The 16,610-nt window shown below is 36.3% G+C and overlaps 1 protein-coding gene across 1 annotated transcript; it reads right to left on the reverse strand.

Moving 5' to 3' along the window:
* Positions 1 to 14,120: 14,120 nt before the first annotated feature.
* Positions 14,121 to 14,651, reverse strand: LOC141699993 (uncharacterized). The gene has a single exon (XM_074503770.1). The coding sequence runs from the start codon at positions 14,649 to 14,651 to the stop codon at positions 14,121 to 14,123; it is 531 nt and encodes a 176-aa protein (XP_074359871.1).
* Positions 14,652 to 16,610: the final 1,959 nt, after the last annotated feature.

Genomic DNA, 16,610 nt, shown 5'->3' on the forward strand with positions numbered 1-16,610 from the left:
CATGAAGATAAGTGCTCCACCTGTATACCTAAACAAAATATTGTCCTTCCAAGATCTATCATTTTAAACTCATTTTTCAAATAGTTAGTAGCATTAGTAATATCTTTAGTAGTATCGATAATATTCAAATCATCCACATATACAATAATAATAACAAAACCAATTGATGATTGTTTAATAAAAATGCATAGACACACTTGATTATTAACATATTGTTAGGAATATGTGTATTAGTTTGATGATAAGTTAAACAAAACACTTAAGTAGAAATCTAGTGTTTGTAGCCTCAACGGATAAGACCATTTTGGCTATCCGTTGAAGGAGTAGCTTTACTTAGAAATAAGTTTAGTATTGTAGCACATTTCATTCTCTGTATTTAAGTTGTAATTCTTAGATGTTGTGGGAAATTATCAGTCATGTTGACTACTAGTGGATATGCAAATAGGAGGGCTAATTGTCAATATTTCATGCCTTGTAATTTTGTATAAGTGAAGTAGTATCAACTGATATTAAAGGCCTTCAACGGATGAGAAACAAAGCTTCAACGGATGTCTCTAAAGCTTCAACGGATAACATCCATCAACGGATGAGTACTTCGACAGATAAAGCTTCAACTGCTAATGCATCAACGGATAAAGCTTCAACGGATAAAGCTTCAACGGATGAAAGCTTCAACGGATGCTTAGTTCAATAGCAGTTGATAGTGATAATTCATAAGCTGACAGAGGCACATGGGTTCACAGAGACAAACTGGAATGTGGCAGCCTCTAGGAGGAATCAAGAAAATGCAGCATTTCCATTCTGGTGCAAACAAGGAAGTATTCAAAGATTCACAGCTAAACCTAAATTGCACTGGATAGAGAAATGAAGAAGAAATATGTGAAGAATCTTTTAATTGTATTTTACAGTTTTGTCTTCACTTGTAAACTTGGTGATATATAAACCAAGTAGCAGCTAGTAATTAGAAGGTGAATTTTCCAGAACTGTTTAGAAAAATCCAGAGAGAAAATCATCTAGTTTGTACTAGGACGCAGCTGTGATTTAATTCTTTGAATCACAGATTTTCTGAAATAACACATCTCTGGTGGAACAACAAATCCACCAGAAAAGTTTTTAAGTTCTTTGTGTTCTTTACATTTGTGTTTGAATATATATCTTTCTGTATTAGCTTCAAGCAATTCACACACATTTGTTCACTAAAACACTTAGCCTTAGAAACTGCTCAAAACTTGAAAAAGTTTTGAGATTTACATTCAACCCCCCTTCTGTAAATCTCATTGTTAGTCCACTGGGAATAACAATTGGTATCAGAGCAAGCTCTTAACATACAAAGAGTTTAAAGATCTATTCTGCTAACATCATGAGTAAAAAGGATATTGGTGTAAAGATTCCAATCCTGGAAAGAGATAACTATCATCACTGGAAACTGAAGATGCATTTACATCTTCTCTCTCAAGATGAAAGCTACATCAACTGCATTGAAAATGGTCCTCACATCCCTCACAAGGTGGCCACAGCTGCTACTGCAACAGTTGTTGTTGGACAGTCTATTCCCAAGCCAAAAGCAGAATGGACTGTTGAAGATATTGAAGAGGTTCACAAGGACAAGAAAGCCATGAACATTCTGTTTAATGGCCTAGATCAAGATATGTTTGACAATGTCATTAACAGCCAAACTGCTAAGGAAATTTGGGATACTGTGCAACTTATCTGTGAAGGTACTGAGCAAGTTAGAGAAAACAAAATGTAGCTTCTCATTCAACAGTATGAATATTTTCATTTTGAAGAAGGAGAATCATTGAATGATACCTTCAACAGATTTCAGAAACTGTTGAATGGATTGAAGCTGTATGGCAGAGTGTACCAAGTCAAGGACTCCAATTTAAAATTTCTAAGGTCTCTACCAAAGGAATGGAAGCCTATGACTGTTTCTCTAAGAAATTCTCAAGATTATAAGGACTTCACACTTGAAAGATTATATGGAATTTTGAAGACCTATGAACTTGAGATGGAGCAAGATGAGCTGTTGGAAAAGGGAAAGAAAAAAGGAGGATCAGTTGCACTTGTAGCTGACAATGAGAAGATTGAAGCCAGGAATGAGGAAAAGACAATGCCAAATCTCAAAATTGGCACAAGCAAATCAGAATCAAGCAAGGGAAAGGAGCAAGTAGCCGAGGATGAAGACAATTCCAGTCAAGATGACTCCGATGATGTTGATGAACATCTGGCTTTTCTATCCAGGAGGTTTGCAAAGATGAAATTCAGGAAAAATGCAAAATTCACTAAGTCAAACAAGAACATGGTGGACAAATCTAAGTTCAAATGTTATAACTGTGGCTTAAGTGGACACTTTACAAATGAGTGCAGAAAACCATCTTCTGATAAGAAGAAATTTGAGCAAGTTGATTACAAAAAGAAGTATTTTGATTTGCTCAAACAAAAGGAAAAAGCTTTTCTCACTCAAGATGATTGGGCAGCAGATGGAACCAATGAAGATGATGATATGGAATATGTCAACCTAGCCCTGATGGCTAATTCTGATGAAAATGAAACTAGTTCATCAAGCAACCAGGTAATTACTACTGATCTCTCTCAGCTTTCTAAGATTGAATGTGATGAAGCCATAAATGATATGTCCAATGAATTATATCATTTGCGTGTTTCCCTTAAATCACTAGCTAAAGAAAACACAAGAATCAAAGAGAGTAATTTGTTTTTAAGTGATAGGAATGCTGTGTTAGAGAATCAGGTAATTGAGCTTGAAAAGATTAAAATTAAATGTTTGACTGTTGAGAGTGAACTAGAAGAAGCTATTAAGAAAGTAGAAATTCTTTCTAAATAGTTAGAAAGTGAGCAAGAGGTAATCAAGGCCTGGAAAACATCTAGGGATGTTAGTGCTCAGATTGTCAAGGTTCAGGGAATTGAATCTTTCTGTGAGAATGCCTGGAAGAAAAACAAAAAGGAGTTAGAATTAATTGATGGATTGTCAACGGATGTGGAATCAACGGATGATGAAAGTTATTCGTTGAAGGAAGAAAAAGAGCATCTGTTGAAGGCTCATCAATTAAAACAGGCAAGTGATTCTAAAAAGAAAAATCTCAATAAGAAGGTTGGTTCAACTTTCAAGAACTTTGTCAAAGAAGGAGCTAGCACATCCAAAGATGCCAGTAAGGTGAATATAGGACACATGACTTTAGATCAGTTGAAAAATAGGCTTAAATTGGTTGAGGATAAAAAGGAAACTAAAAGAAAATCTAATAGAAATGGGAAGGTAGGGATTAACAAACACAACAATTACACACCTGATAAGTATGCTCCTAGAAAAAGCTATGTGCATTGTAAAAGTGTTAATCATCTATCTGATAACTGCAAATCTGTTAAGAATGCTCATATGCCTTTAACTCCCTCCATGCCTAACATGTCTATGTCACCTCTGCATGCTATGCCTGTTATGTCTCATCAGAATCCTCATGCGCATTTTGCAAACATGCCATATGTTAATAATCCTTATTTTACTGCATTCAGTATGCCTCAGATGCCATACAACATGCCTATGTGGAATAATATGTTTGCACAATCTATGCCTTATCAAATTCAACCAAATGTGCTAAATGATTCTGTGACTAACCCTACACTTCAACCAACTACATCTGAGACCAAGGTTGACCCAAAGTTACCTAAGTCAAAAGATGCAGGAGGAATGAAGTCTAGAAAAAAAGACTAACAAGGCTGGACCCAAGGAAACTTGGGTACCAAAATCAACTTGATTGATTTTGTTGTGTGTAGGGAAAAAGAAGGAATCTATGGTACTTGGACAGTGGTTGTTCAAGACACATGACAGGAGATTTCACCCTGCTCACAGAGTTCAAGGAGAGAGCTGGCCCTAGCATAACCTTTGGAGATGACAGCAAAGGGTTCACTATGGGATATGGCTTGATTTCAAAAGAAAATGTCATCATAGATGAAGTTGCATTAGTTGATGATCTCAAACACAATCTATTGAGCATCAGTCAACTATGTGACAGAGGGAATACTGTTTCCTTCAATTCTGAAGCCTGTATTGTCACAAGTAAGAAGGACAACAAAGTGGTTCTAACTGGAGTTAGAAAAGGGAATGTGTACTTAGCTGACTTCAACTCTACAGATTCAGAATTAATTACTTGTCTTCTCAGCAAAGCAAGTCCAGATGAAAGTTGGCTATGGCACAAGAAGCTGTCCCATTTGAATTTTTAAGACAATGAATGATCTAGTCAAAAAGGACTTAGTTAGAGGAATCCCTCTAGTGGAATTCACAAGGGATGGACTGTGTGATGCTTGTCAGAAAGGAAAGCAAAAGAAAGTATCATTCAGTAAGAAACTTGAATCTGTAATTGATGAACCATTACAACTGCTACACATGGATCTTTTTGGACCAGTCAATGTATTGTCAATTTCAAGGAAAAGATATTGCCTAGTGATTGTAGATGATTTCTCAAAGTTTTCATGGGTTTATTCTGTGACAACACAAGTGCCATTGCCATTACTGAAAATCCAGTGCAGCACTCAAGAACCAAGCACATTGACATCAAGTACCACTTCATAAGGGAACATGTGATGAAAGGTACAGTGGAACTTCATTTTGTTCCAAGTGAAAAGCAGATTGCAGACATATTTACCAAGCCACTTGATGAATCAACATTCACAAGATTGGTAAGTGAGCTAGGTATACTTAATTATTTATAAATTCATGTCCTCATTATAATCTGCTTTGAAGCCTCAAATGAATTTGTGGCAAGAACAAAGTTGGCTTTAAGTAAAGATTATTCTATCAATGGATATTCCCTATCCGTTGAAAGCCAAAATTGTTCTATCAACGGATGTTCATTATCCGTTGAAATACAAATACATTTCTGGTAATTTTATCCTTCAACGGATAAAAACTGTGTTAATCTTCAATGGATAACTATTTACCTCATCCGTTGAAGTGTCACATCAGTTACTTTAAGTGAGTCACAGCCGTTGATTCGTTTACTTAACCGTTGATACATATATACACAGTTGTATATATTTGTATTAAAGGCAGTTTTCAGAATTTCTACAGTTTTCTTTATTCTCAAATGGTTGTAATTTACTTAAAAGTATTATTTAATCATTCTATTTACGTTTTAATTCGAGAAAGTATAAAAGCCCATTGAATTCTTATTTTCACTTTACGCTTTCTTGCAAGTTTTATTCTCTTTCTCTCTCAAAACTCTCAATCTTTTCTCTGCAACCTCTACTCACAACAATGGCACCTGTAGTCAAGATTATGTCTCAGTCTGGCTTTGTTTATGAAAAGAACAATTTCGTAGCCTTGGTGGAAAAGAATGAAGCCCACTCAGATTATCACAAGATGATGGACTTCATCAAGAACTACAAACTAAGCTATGCAATGCTGGAAGCCCCAACTATCTATTGTGAGGTAATTGAGGAGATTTGGACAACTGCAAAGTTCAACTCCACATATATGACCATTACTTTCTCTCTCAAAGGTAAGGATTACTGTATTAACTGTGATGATATACAGTCTTACTTTAAGCTACCTGAAAATAATGCCATGATACCACACACTGATAATGATGTTTCCGCTATGTTAGATTCCATAGGCTATTCTTTTGATTCTGCTAGTTTAGGGAGCATTAGAAGAAAGGGCCTTAGGAAAGAATGGAGTTTTCTTGGAGATGCCTTTATCAAGGTTTTCTCTGGGAAGATTAGCAATTTTGATGCCATAACTCCATCTCTTGTTAATATGCTCTATATGCTAGTTTCTAATAGGTACTTTAATTTTAGCAACTATGTCATGCTAGAATTAGGTTCCAGGTTAGGTAACAAAGCTAATAGACCTCATAACATCTACTATGCTAGATTCTTTATGTTATTGGCTAACCATGTTGCTGAAGGTTTGGTCATAACTAATGAGAGCAATAAACTCAAATGCTGGGCACAAGAGAAAAGGGTCCTTGCAGACCTTTTGAGAATTAACCTCAACAGCCAGGTGCCATTGGTATATTTACCAATAATGAATGCACCTCAGGTAAGTGAGGTAAATACTTCTGCAACTCCTACTTCTTCCAACCCCATTGTTTCTTTTCCTTCTAGTGTGGCAATGGAATCTGTGTCTTTGTCCCAACAGATTCCTACCAAAGCCGCCAAAACTAAAATTCCAAAACACAAGTCAAAGAAAACCACCTCTGTTGTTTCTCAAAAGACAACAGTTGTAACAACTACCATAAACCCTGAAGGGAGTGAACAGGGTGTGAGTGGTGAGGGGAGGGGTGAACATCAAGAAATCCTCCAGGATAAGGTGGGAGAGGTGAGTGGTACCCTAGCCAGCCAAGCCACAGTTTCTTAAAAGACTGTGGTGGTTCAAAAGGATTCAAACACATCCCTAGTTGCATCCTCCCAAAAGGATGCAGCTATTGAAAATTGTCCCCAACCAGGGACACAGAACAAAAGAGGGAGGGACACTGAAACCACACATTCACCTATCAAAGCCTTTTCAAGAAGAAAGAAGGCTAAAACCCTAGTTTCAACACAAGGGGCACACACTGCACAGATACATCCACCTGTATCTTTGCCTTCTCAAATTCAGCTTGATGTGGCTCCAGCAAATGTGGAGTCACAGCCCCATTCTCTCATAATAGACACACATCAATCACCAAATTCTCCATCACCATCTCTGGATGTGGATATGATATTCACATCAATTCTTGATTCTCCCTCTTTAAAACTCAGGGAGGAGCCCCACTCAAATCCTGGTGATCATCATCTTTTAGATGATTTGTTGGATCATCAGCCAATTCTTTCAGACTTAGTTGAAGAATCTGTGTCACCTCACTTAAAATCAATTCACACAGATTCAACAATTATGTCACTTTTAATATCTACATCTTTTCCTTCTTCAACGGATATCTCTCATCCGTTGACAAGTGGTTGTTCTTCGACGGATAAGCTTAACAGTAGTTATCCGTTGATATCATCAGTTTCCACTTCAACGGATACTCCCTATCCGTTGATGGTCTCTACACATATAACTGAATCAATTCCAAGTGTACAATCACTTCTAGGATTGAGGGAAGGGAGTGATAATTTGAGTTCACTTCTAGGATTGAGGGAAGGGAGTGATAATTTGAGTGAGAGGCTGGGTTGCTCCCAAGCAAAAGGAGAGATTGAGAGTCAAAATATGCATGCTATTTCTTCCAGCATGGCAAAAGTGAGTGAGGGGAGTGCCACCTTAGTAGGTGAGAGTGAGGGTTTGAGGGTGTGTGTGAGCCAGGGGGAGCCCCTGATGCAAGAATATAGAGAAAATGAGAGAAAAGCAGGTACAGAAGCTATAAGGGTGGATCCAGCCATTACTAGTGAGTCAATGATTGTGGATGATGCTGAAAAGGGAAGATAATTTCAGCAACATTACAAAGTTGAAATTGATAACATTTCCTTGGATGCTGACACTTTTACTCATCCTGTTTCAGCCTATCAACTGTTGGGTGCTCAGGGCAATGTGGAGGCAGAGCAGACTTTGAATATAGTGCACACTTCAGAATCTCTTCAAAGAGATAAAGCTGCTGTTAATAGGATGCCTTCTCAAGCTGGTGAGCCATCTGAAGAATTTGAAGTAAATTCTAATGATGATGACTCTATTTCTTTGGATGGGAGCATGAACTTAGGGGGAGACGCAGGCCCAAGTTCTGTTCCAGATTTACCTGAATGGGCATGGACAAAGAAATCTACACCAGGACAGTTTGGTGTAGCTTTGGTCAACCAGGTTATGGCTATTCAAAAGGCCCTTCAAGACACTTCAGATGCTGGTACCAAGGCTATTCTTCAAGCTCATCTAGACTCTCTGCATCTCTTGCAGTTGCAGCACATCAGACATAATTTGAGTGTTGATGAACTCAAAAAGGATATTGCTGATCTGAAATCCTACAATTCTGAGAAGTTGGATTCAGTCATGCCTTATGGTACAATGCAAGATTTGTTGCTGAGATTGAGGAGAGAATCTGATGCTGACAGGAGGCTGGCCAAGTTGGAAAACAGAGTTCAAGTCATTGAAGACTATGTGGTCACCATTCTTCAAAATCAACAATCTCAGACAAGTCTACTATTGCAGCTGGCAAAAGCACAAGGCTTGACCCCTATCCTTGATGATAACAAAAATGGGGAGAATAAAGGGGAAAGGGAAGGAGAGCCATCAACAAAAGTTCAAATATCTAAAGTGCTAGTTTCTGCCATCACCACTTCTCCAACACTTCAAATCAAAGGAAAGCTTGATGGAATTGATCTAATCCAGATAGCAGCAGCTGAGATGAAAGTCAAAGAGCAAAGGAGGAAAATTGGTGAAAGGATGCAACAAATTTTTGGTTCTACAACTTCAAAATCACAATCTGTGAAGCATAACACAAAGGTGGAGCCAATCATTATGGAGCTCAAGCCAGTAAGGAGGAATAAGGTTGGAGAGACTTCTTCCAAGAATCTGAAACCTATGATTCTCAAGCCCAACAACAGATCCAACAAGGACTCTACAAAGAACCCTCTAAGCCTTGCTCAGTTGAAAGGAGTGGATTTTCCTCTTCCAAAGCCTGATGAAGACAAGGTTTTGGGTGGTAATATCATGAAGCACAAGGAGACCAAGGATGTGGTTGAAAGAATGAACTTGGCTATTATCTTTAGAGAGGGAAAGAGTATCTGTGTGATACAAGGACATCCCAAATTCTCAATAGCCAAGAGGGAAAAAGCCAGAAGGTTAAAGAAGAAGCTAAAAAGCTAAAGGCTGACAAAAGAGCACAAGCAAAGCTTGAAAAACAGCTAAAGTCAAGTCAATCTGAAGAAAAGAAAGAAATTGAAGACAAGGGTGAAGATGTAGGTATGGGGGACATGCTTAATGATGATGTGGAAGAATGAAGCAAGGAAAGAAAGGAATGGCAGAAAGGGAACAGAAAGAAGGCCAATATAAAAAGGAATATTGTAGATGAAACTGAAGAAACCCAATCAAAATCCAAACCACTACCTTCTATTCCTGAACCCATTGTGTCTGACCCCTTCATAAACATCCATGGTGAAACAATCACTCCTAAGGAGGAACCAATTGATTGGGACACCATCCAATTGCCCACTTTCTTAACCACTTCTCCGCCATCAAAGAAATAGAAAAGAAAAATCAAATCAACACCTCCTCTAACCTTAATCAAATTCACTCAGAAGCCTAAGCCTAAGCCACAAGCCTCAAAGGATGATTATGTTCACATTTGTGACATAAAGGAATTTAGAGACATTGAACTCTATCTGGATGAGCTTGAGGAAGTAAGGGGAATAGATGCCTACAGACAGCTTCCAGAAAGACTAGTGTTCAAATATAAAGGAAGTGGGGAAAGGACTTGGCCTCTTTACAGAATTCTGGATGAAGGCTATTCTACCTTGGTTAGAGTCTACTCAGATATAAAAAGGGATTCTGGCTTTACCAGGACTGCCAAAACTGAGATTCTCAACAAGATTGCCAGCATAAGGAAAACTTGGTGGGAGCCCAATGCCTTGCCTAGAACATTACTCATCCCAGAGAGAGGAATTACAATTCAAAAATCACCTCATTGGTTGATAGAGTTCAGAGACAATAAAGGAGTCAGAAGATTTTTCAGACTTGAAGATCAGCTCAAGATTGCCAGTAATGAAACTCTCAAGGATATGCAATCTAAGTTGGACATCAATGAAGAAGATGAAGCTGAATTCTACAGACAACTCCAACTCCAAATAGAGGAGAATGACAGGAGGCTAGGGAAGAAAACAAGGGATCAAAGGAAAATAAATTAATCTACTCAGGCTTAAGGAGCACCCTTGGAAATAATGTAATTCTTCAATTCTATCTCAGTATACACATTTTTGCAGCACTTTTGAATTTCTACTTTATTTCAGTTCATATGTTTGATAAGTGTTTTGTTATCATCAAGTTAAACCCAAATTTATGCCTACAGTTCTAGTAGACATAAATAGGGGGAGATTTTTAAGAATATGTGTATTAGTTTGATGAACAAAACACTTAAGTAGAAATCTAGTGTTTGTAGCCTCAACGGATAAGACCATTTTGGCTATCCGTTGAAGGAGTAGCTTTACTTAGAAATAAGTTTAGTATTGTAGCACATTTCATTCTCTGTATATAAGTTGTAATTCTTAGATGTTGTGGGAAATTATCAGTCATGTTGACTACTAGTGGATATGTAAATAGGAGTGCTAATTGTAAATATTTCATGCCTTGTATAAGTGAAGTAGTATCAACTGATATTAAAGGCCTTCAATGGATGAGAAACAAAGCTTCAACGGATGTCTCTAAAGCTTCAACGGATAACATCCATCAACGGATGAGTGCTTCAACGGATAAAGCTTCAACTGCTAATGCATCAACGGATAAAGCTTCAACGGATAAAGCTTCAATGGATAAAGTCATCAACGGATGAAAGCTTAACAGATGCTTAGTTCAATAGCAGTTGATAGTGACAATTCATAAGCTGACAGAGGCACATGGGTTGACAGAGACAAACTGGAATGTGGCAGCCTCTAGGAGGAATCATGAAAATGCAGCATTTCCATTCTGGTGCAAACAAGGAAGTATTCAAAGATTCACAGCTAAACCTAAATTATATTGGATAGAGAAATGAAGAAGAAACATGTGAAGAATCTTTTAATTGTATTTTACAGTTTTGTCTTCACTTGTAAACTTGGTGATATATAAACCAAGTAGCAGCTAGTAATTAGAAGGTGAATTTTCCAGAACTGTTTAGAAAAATCCAGAGAGAAAATCATCTAGTTTATACTAGGACGCAGCTGTGATTTAATTCTTTGAATCATAGATTTTCTGAAATAACACATCTCTGGTGGAACAACAAATCCACTAGAAAAGTTTTTAAGTTCTTTGTGTTCTTTACATTTGTGTTTGAATATATATCTGTCTGTATTAGCTTCAAGCAATTCATACACATTTGTTCACTAAAACACTTAGCCTTAGAAACTGCTCAAAACTTGAAAAAGTTTTGAGATTTACATTCAACCCCCCTTCTGTAAATCTCATTGTTAGTCCACTGGGAATAACACATATCCATCATTCAATAAGTATTCATGAAGCCTGTTGTACCACATACGACCAGATTATTTCAAACCATACAATGATCATTGTAATTTAACAGAATATAAATGTCGAGGCTTAGTGTCCTCAATATTTAACCCTTTAGGAATTTTCATATAAATATCACTATCAAGTGATCCATATAGGTATGTTGTCACAACGTCCATCAAACGTGTTTCCAGTTTTTCCATACAAGCCATACCCATTAGAAAATGAAAAGTAACTCCATCCATCACAGGAGAGTATGTTTCCTGGTAATCAAAACCAGGTCTTTGAGAGAATCCCTGGGCTACTAGCCGGGCCTTATATCTCACAATTTCATTTCTCTCATTTCGTTTTCATACAAACACCCATCTTTCCCGACAAGGACTACACTTGCTGGTGTTTGGACTACAGGTCCAAATACATTTCTCTTGCGCAAGGATTGCAATTCTTCTTGAATCGCAATTTTCCATTTTGGCTAATCATCTCGGTGTCGACACTCTTCCACACTTTATGGTTCAGGATCGGAGTTCATAATAATATCAGATGCCACAGAAAAAGCATATACATCATCAACCTCAATACTCCCACGATCCAGTAATTTCGCATTATGGACATAATTCATTGAGATCTCATAATTTTCAGGTACCTTTGCTTCTGTGGAAGCATTTGCCACTTCTGGGGCATGTACCGCTTCTGGGGCAATATTCTCTTCTGGAGGCAATCCCACGTCTGGGAGTTTTGTTACAGCCATTTCAGGGGCTTGAACCTTTTTAGGAGGAAATACCACTTCTGGGGTATTTTCTGAAACTTTTTCCACTTCTGGGGCAATTCCAATCAATTTCCGTTTTCGTGGTACAATATCATTTGCACCAATAGGTCTACCATGCTTCTGGCGTGGCTTTGAATCACCAATCAATTCTTCAGGAATTGATTTCTTAGTAGGGATTTCAACTCGTACCGAAGCATTAACAGCAGGTATATGTGACCTTATAATATGTCTAGAGTCACTAAAGGCATACGACATTTGATTAGCAATATTTTGCATATGAATAATTCTCTGAACTTCAGATCACATTGATTAGTATGTGAATCAATAGAATTTAATCTTGATGTATTCCATGATATTTCAGAATTTAATATGTGCAAATCATTATCTCCCCCTAATTTAGGGAACATGGATTCATCAAAATGACAATCAGTATAGCGAGCAGTAAAAACATCACCAGTTAATGGTTCTTCTTTGAGGTCCCATTTCATTTCTTTGTGGTAGTGATATAGGAACATACACAGCACAACCAAATACTTTTAAATGAGATATATTAGGTACTTGACCAAGAACTAATTCTTAAGGGGATTATTTGTGGTAAGCAGGAGGCCTTATTCTAATTATATTTGCAGCATGAAGTATTGCATGACCCCAAACAGATATAGGTAACTTTACCCTTTGGAGTAAGGGACGGGTAATAAGTTGAAGTCTTTTAATTAAGGATTCTACTTAACCATTTTGTGTATGTACGTGAGCCACCGGGTGTTCAACTGAGATTCCTACTGACATACAATATTCATTAAAAGTTGCAGATGTAAATTCAGCAGCATTATCTAGTCGGATTGATTTAATGGGATGGTCAGGAAATTGAGCTCGAAGTTTAATTATTTGGGCAAGTAATTTGGCAAAGGCTGTATTTCGGGTTGTAAGTAGACATACATGAGACCATCGAGTTGACGCATCAATTAAAACCATAAAGTACCTAAATGGGCTAGAAGATGGATGAATAGGACCACAAATGTCACCTTGAATTCTTTCTAAGAATTTTGGGCACTCGGTTTGAAGCTTAATTGGGGATGGTCGGAAAATCAGTTTTCCTAAGGAACATGCTGAACAATGAAGTTCATCTTGGGATATTATCTTTTGAGTTTTAAGAGGATGTCCCACGGAATTTTCAATGATATGACGTATCATAGATACTCCTGGATAACAGAGTCTTTCGTGCCAAAGGGAAAGTAGTTTTGGCTCTATGATTTTGGGGATGTTGACACTATGAGATTCAAGAACTCGTATACTCGTAACATATAATCCTGAAGAAATCGAGTGGAATTTTTATAGGACCCTTTTATTGTCAACGGTGTTTGAGGTGATGAGAAGGTATTCTTTTTCATTCTCATTAGTAGTTTCAACGTGAAACCCGTTAAGACGGATATCTTTAAAACTCAGTAGGTTTCTAGTTGACTTGCTAGAGTATAGAGCCTCTTGTATATGTATGTGTGTCTTATTTGGTAGAAGAAAACTAGCTTTCCCAAAACCTTCTATTATATTTGATGTACCCGATACCGTCCAGACATGTGAGTTGGTTTTAGTCAACTGTGAGAAGTATTTTTGACTCTGTAAAATAGTGTGTGTGGTTGCGCAATCAACAATGCATATATCTTCCATTTTTATACATATATAAACGAAAAACATCTTTATTAAAAACACACCGAGTACATAGAACAACAACATGAAACTAGTACATAAAATGAGTACATAAGTAAAACACAAAGAAAATAAGTAAAGCAAGACAATACATATGAAGTCTATTCGTCTAAACCATAATAAAGATTAACACCATTGCCTATTTCATTTGAGGCCTTATTGACTGGTTCATTAACTAGATTATAATTAGCGAAGTTGGTTTTTACTCTCATTCCATTATTCCTTTTGGATGACTCATAGATATCAACAAGATGTTTGGGTGTGCGACAAGTACGTTTCCAGTGCCCCTCAGATCCGCACCTATGACAGATGCCTCGGTTCTCTCCTTCTTGGGGTGCCTTTCTTTTATTTGGCACTTCACGTTGCCAATTCTAGTGGCCAGAGTTGTAACCATCACGTTGCCACTTCAGGTGGCCAGAATGATATTGATTGTGAAACCGACCAAGAAAATTTCCATGTCCACGGTTTCGTCCATAACCCCGTCCTCATCTATGCCCTTTTCCACGTTCATTCTTCAGGAATGACGTGTTATGTACTTTAGGTAACTGGGCAGAGCCTGTGGGACGTATCTAATGATTTTTGAAAATTACGCTCCCTATATTGTTGAGCCAGGATCATAGTATTGGGGTGAAAGGTTGAGAGGGTCTTTTCAATCATTTCAGCATCAGTAATATTTTCACCACATAAAATTAATTTTGAGCTTATCTTGAAAATAGCAGAATTATATTCAGCTACAGATTTGAAATCTTGTAATCTCAAACTAATCCAGTCATTTCGGGTAGATGGCAAGTGAACAAGTTTCTGGTGATCAAATCTATCCTTGAGATTATTCCAAAGGGTGAGTGGATTTTTGATAGTGAGGTATTCAGATTTTAGATTTTCGTGGATGTGATGCCTATGAAAGATAATCGCTTTTGCATTTTGTTCAACAGTTGGGATTTTTTCCGGGTCAATAGTATCTTTTAGGCCATTAGCACTAAGGTGTAATTCCGCATCAAGGACCCATGACAAATAATTATTCCCCGAAACATCTAAGGCAACAAACTCTAATTTTGCAAGATTCGCCATTCTGAATATATTTTAAATAAGATATAATATGTCACATAATATTTAAACAGGCAAGTTGAAATAATAACTTTGTACAAAAGTTACGACGGCATAGCCGGCTAGAAAACTTTTGATTATTACAGGACGGAAGCGCCATCTTTAATGTATGATTTGACGGCATATCCATCTTTATAGATTTCAATCAGTAACATAAATATATAATAATATTTAAAAGAAAATGAGGAAAAGAAAATGTACCTCTTTTATGAAATAGTTTTAGTTGATAGGGATTCGTGGGTCAGAATAAGTCGTAGCTCTTTATAAACCTTTGTTATAAACCTTGACTGAAAATATTAGTTATGTTTAATGTAGAGGAAGTATAGGAGAATAGAAGATGGAGAAAAAGTTGTGTTTCATTTCAATAGCTAAATGAGCTATTTATAGTAGTTGGTTTACAAGGCTTACTAAGTAAGCTATTCAAATCTTCTTCATTAGTATTACAAAACTTCCTCAATAAGCTTTACAAATCTTTCTTGATAAGCTTTACAAGTCTTACTCGGTAAGATTTGAGAGACTTCTTCGATACGCTTTGACAATCACTTTATTTTTATTCAAATATTTTAACACGCCCAAAATTTTCATAGCAGTATAGGTAGGTAGAATTTTTTTCGTAAACTGATAAGTGGTAATAATTTTTTTTTAAAATTCTTTTGCACATATTAGTATACAATATACGTTCTACGCTTATCACAATTTCAATGTGGATATATCACAAATTTAAGGTTGCATTTAATTTGGTTGTATGTGACATATGATGATATATAAATTTTAAATGATTATTTGATTTTAACTATATGTCAATTTTAACAGAGTTATTGAAGAAAAATTTCGTAAAGTCTTGTCAATTGAAATAAAAAATTTAAACAAATCCTTCAAAATGGATTCTGATAAGATTTTATAAGGCATTAAATACATTAGCAAATATATCAAAAGAATTCATTTTTTCATATGCAAAAAATATATGAACTTTTACACACCATCATATTTTAATAAATTTTTAAAAATTCAAATTCGTACATCTTATTGAACTTTGTAAAATCTAAATTGAAAACTCTCATTTTTTTTAAAAAAATAATCCTTATTGAATGCCAAAATATTTTAAAAGATCTTTTTAAATCAAAATTGAATACCCCGTATTTCAAAAATCCAATAAAATCATAATTAAATATACCCCTTAATTTAGCAAAAGAAAATTACAAGCTAAATTTTATGGGACCCCCTTGTTTATAATTATAATATATTTATGATCCATTACTATCAACATACATAAAAAAAATAAAAAAATAGTGAAAAAATAGAATTTTGGTTTATAAGAATTTAAGTTTGACCGAAAAATTGAAAATTTACTTTATTACTCCGTAATGATTAGGTTGCCCAGACATTCCAGAACTTACACATTTTTTTTAAATGTGTCATTTAATTAGACGGGAATAAAAACAGCAGGTCTCAAATAAAGTTTTACAACTATTAATAAAAAAGAACTATAAATTTCAAAAATTTATATAAATGTCGATCACAACAATTTTAACAAACATGAAAACTTTGAATTTTGGGATTTGGAATAAAATGAAAAACTTCTAACTTATCAAGTAAAGTGTTAAGTAGAAAAAAAATAAGTTGAATGAATAATTTATAAATTTATAATTTGGATTGACAACTTATAAGTCACAAAGTCTAAGCTAATACCTTTGAAGCAACAACAGAGATGCACAAGAGGCCCATCGGGCCGGGTTTCACCGGGCCTTAAAAAGCCCGGACTTTAACCGGGCCGGAATTTTCGGGCTTTGATTTTGACCGGGCCGGGCCGGGTTTTCCGAAAAATGTCAAAGCCCGATGAGGCCCGCATTTGGGCCCTCGAGGCGGGCCTAACCGGGTTTTTTCGGGCCAGGTCGGACTTTTTTCTAATTTAAATTGGATCGA

The sequence above is a fragment of the Apium graveolens genome, unplaced genomic scaffold, assembly GCF_009905375.1.
Source record: "Apium graveolens cultivar Ventura unplaced genomic scaffold, ASM990537v1 ctg1622, whole genome shotgun sequence".
Lineage (NCBI taxonomy): Eukaryota > Viridiplantae > Streptophyta > Magnoliopsida > Apiales > Apiaceae > Apium > Apium graveolens.

Coding starts and splice junctions, on each gene's coding strand:
- LOC141699993 (XM_074503770.1), bottom strand. CDS start 14,651: ATGGCGAATCTTGCAAAATTAGAGTTTGTTGCCTTAGATGTTTCGGGG.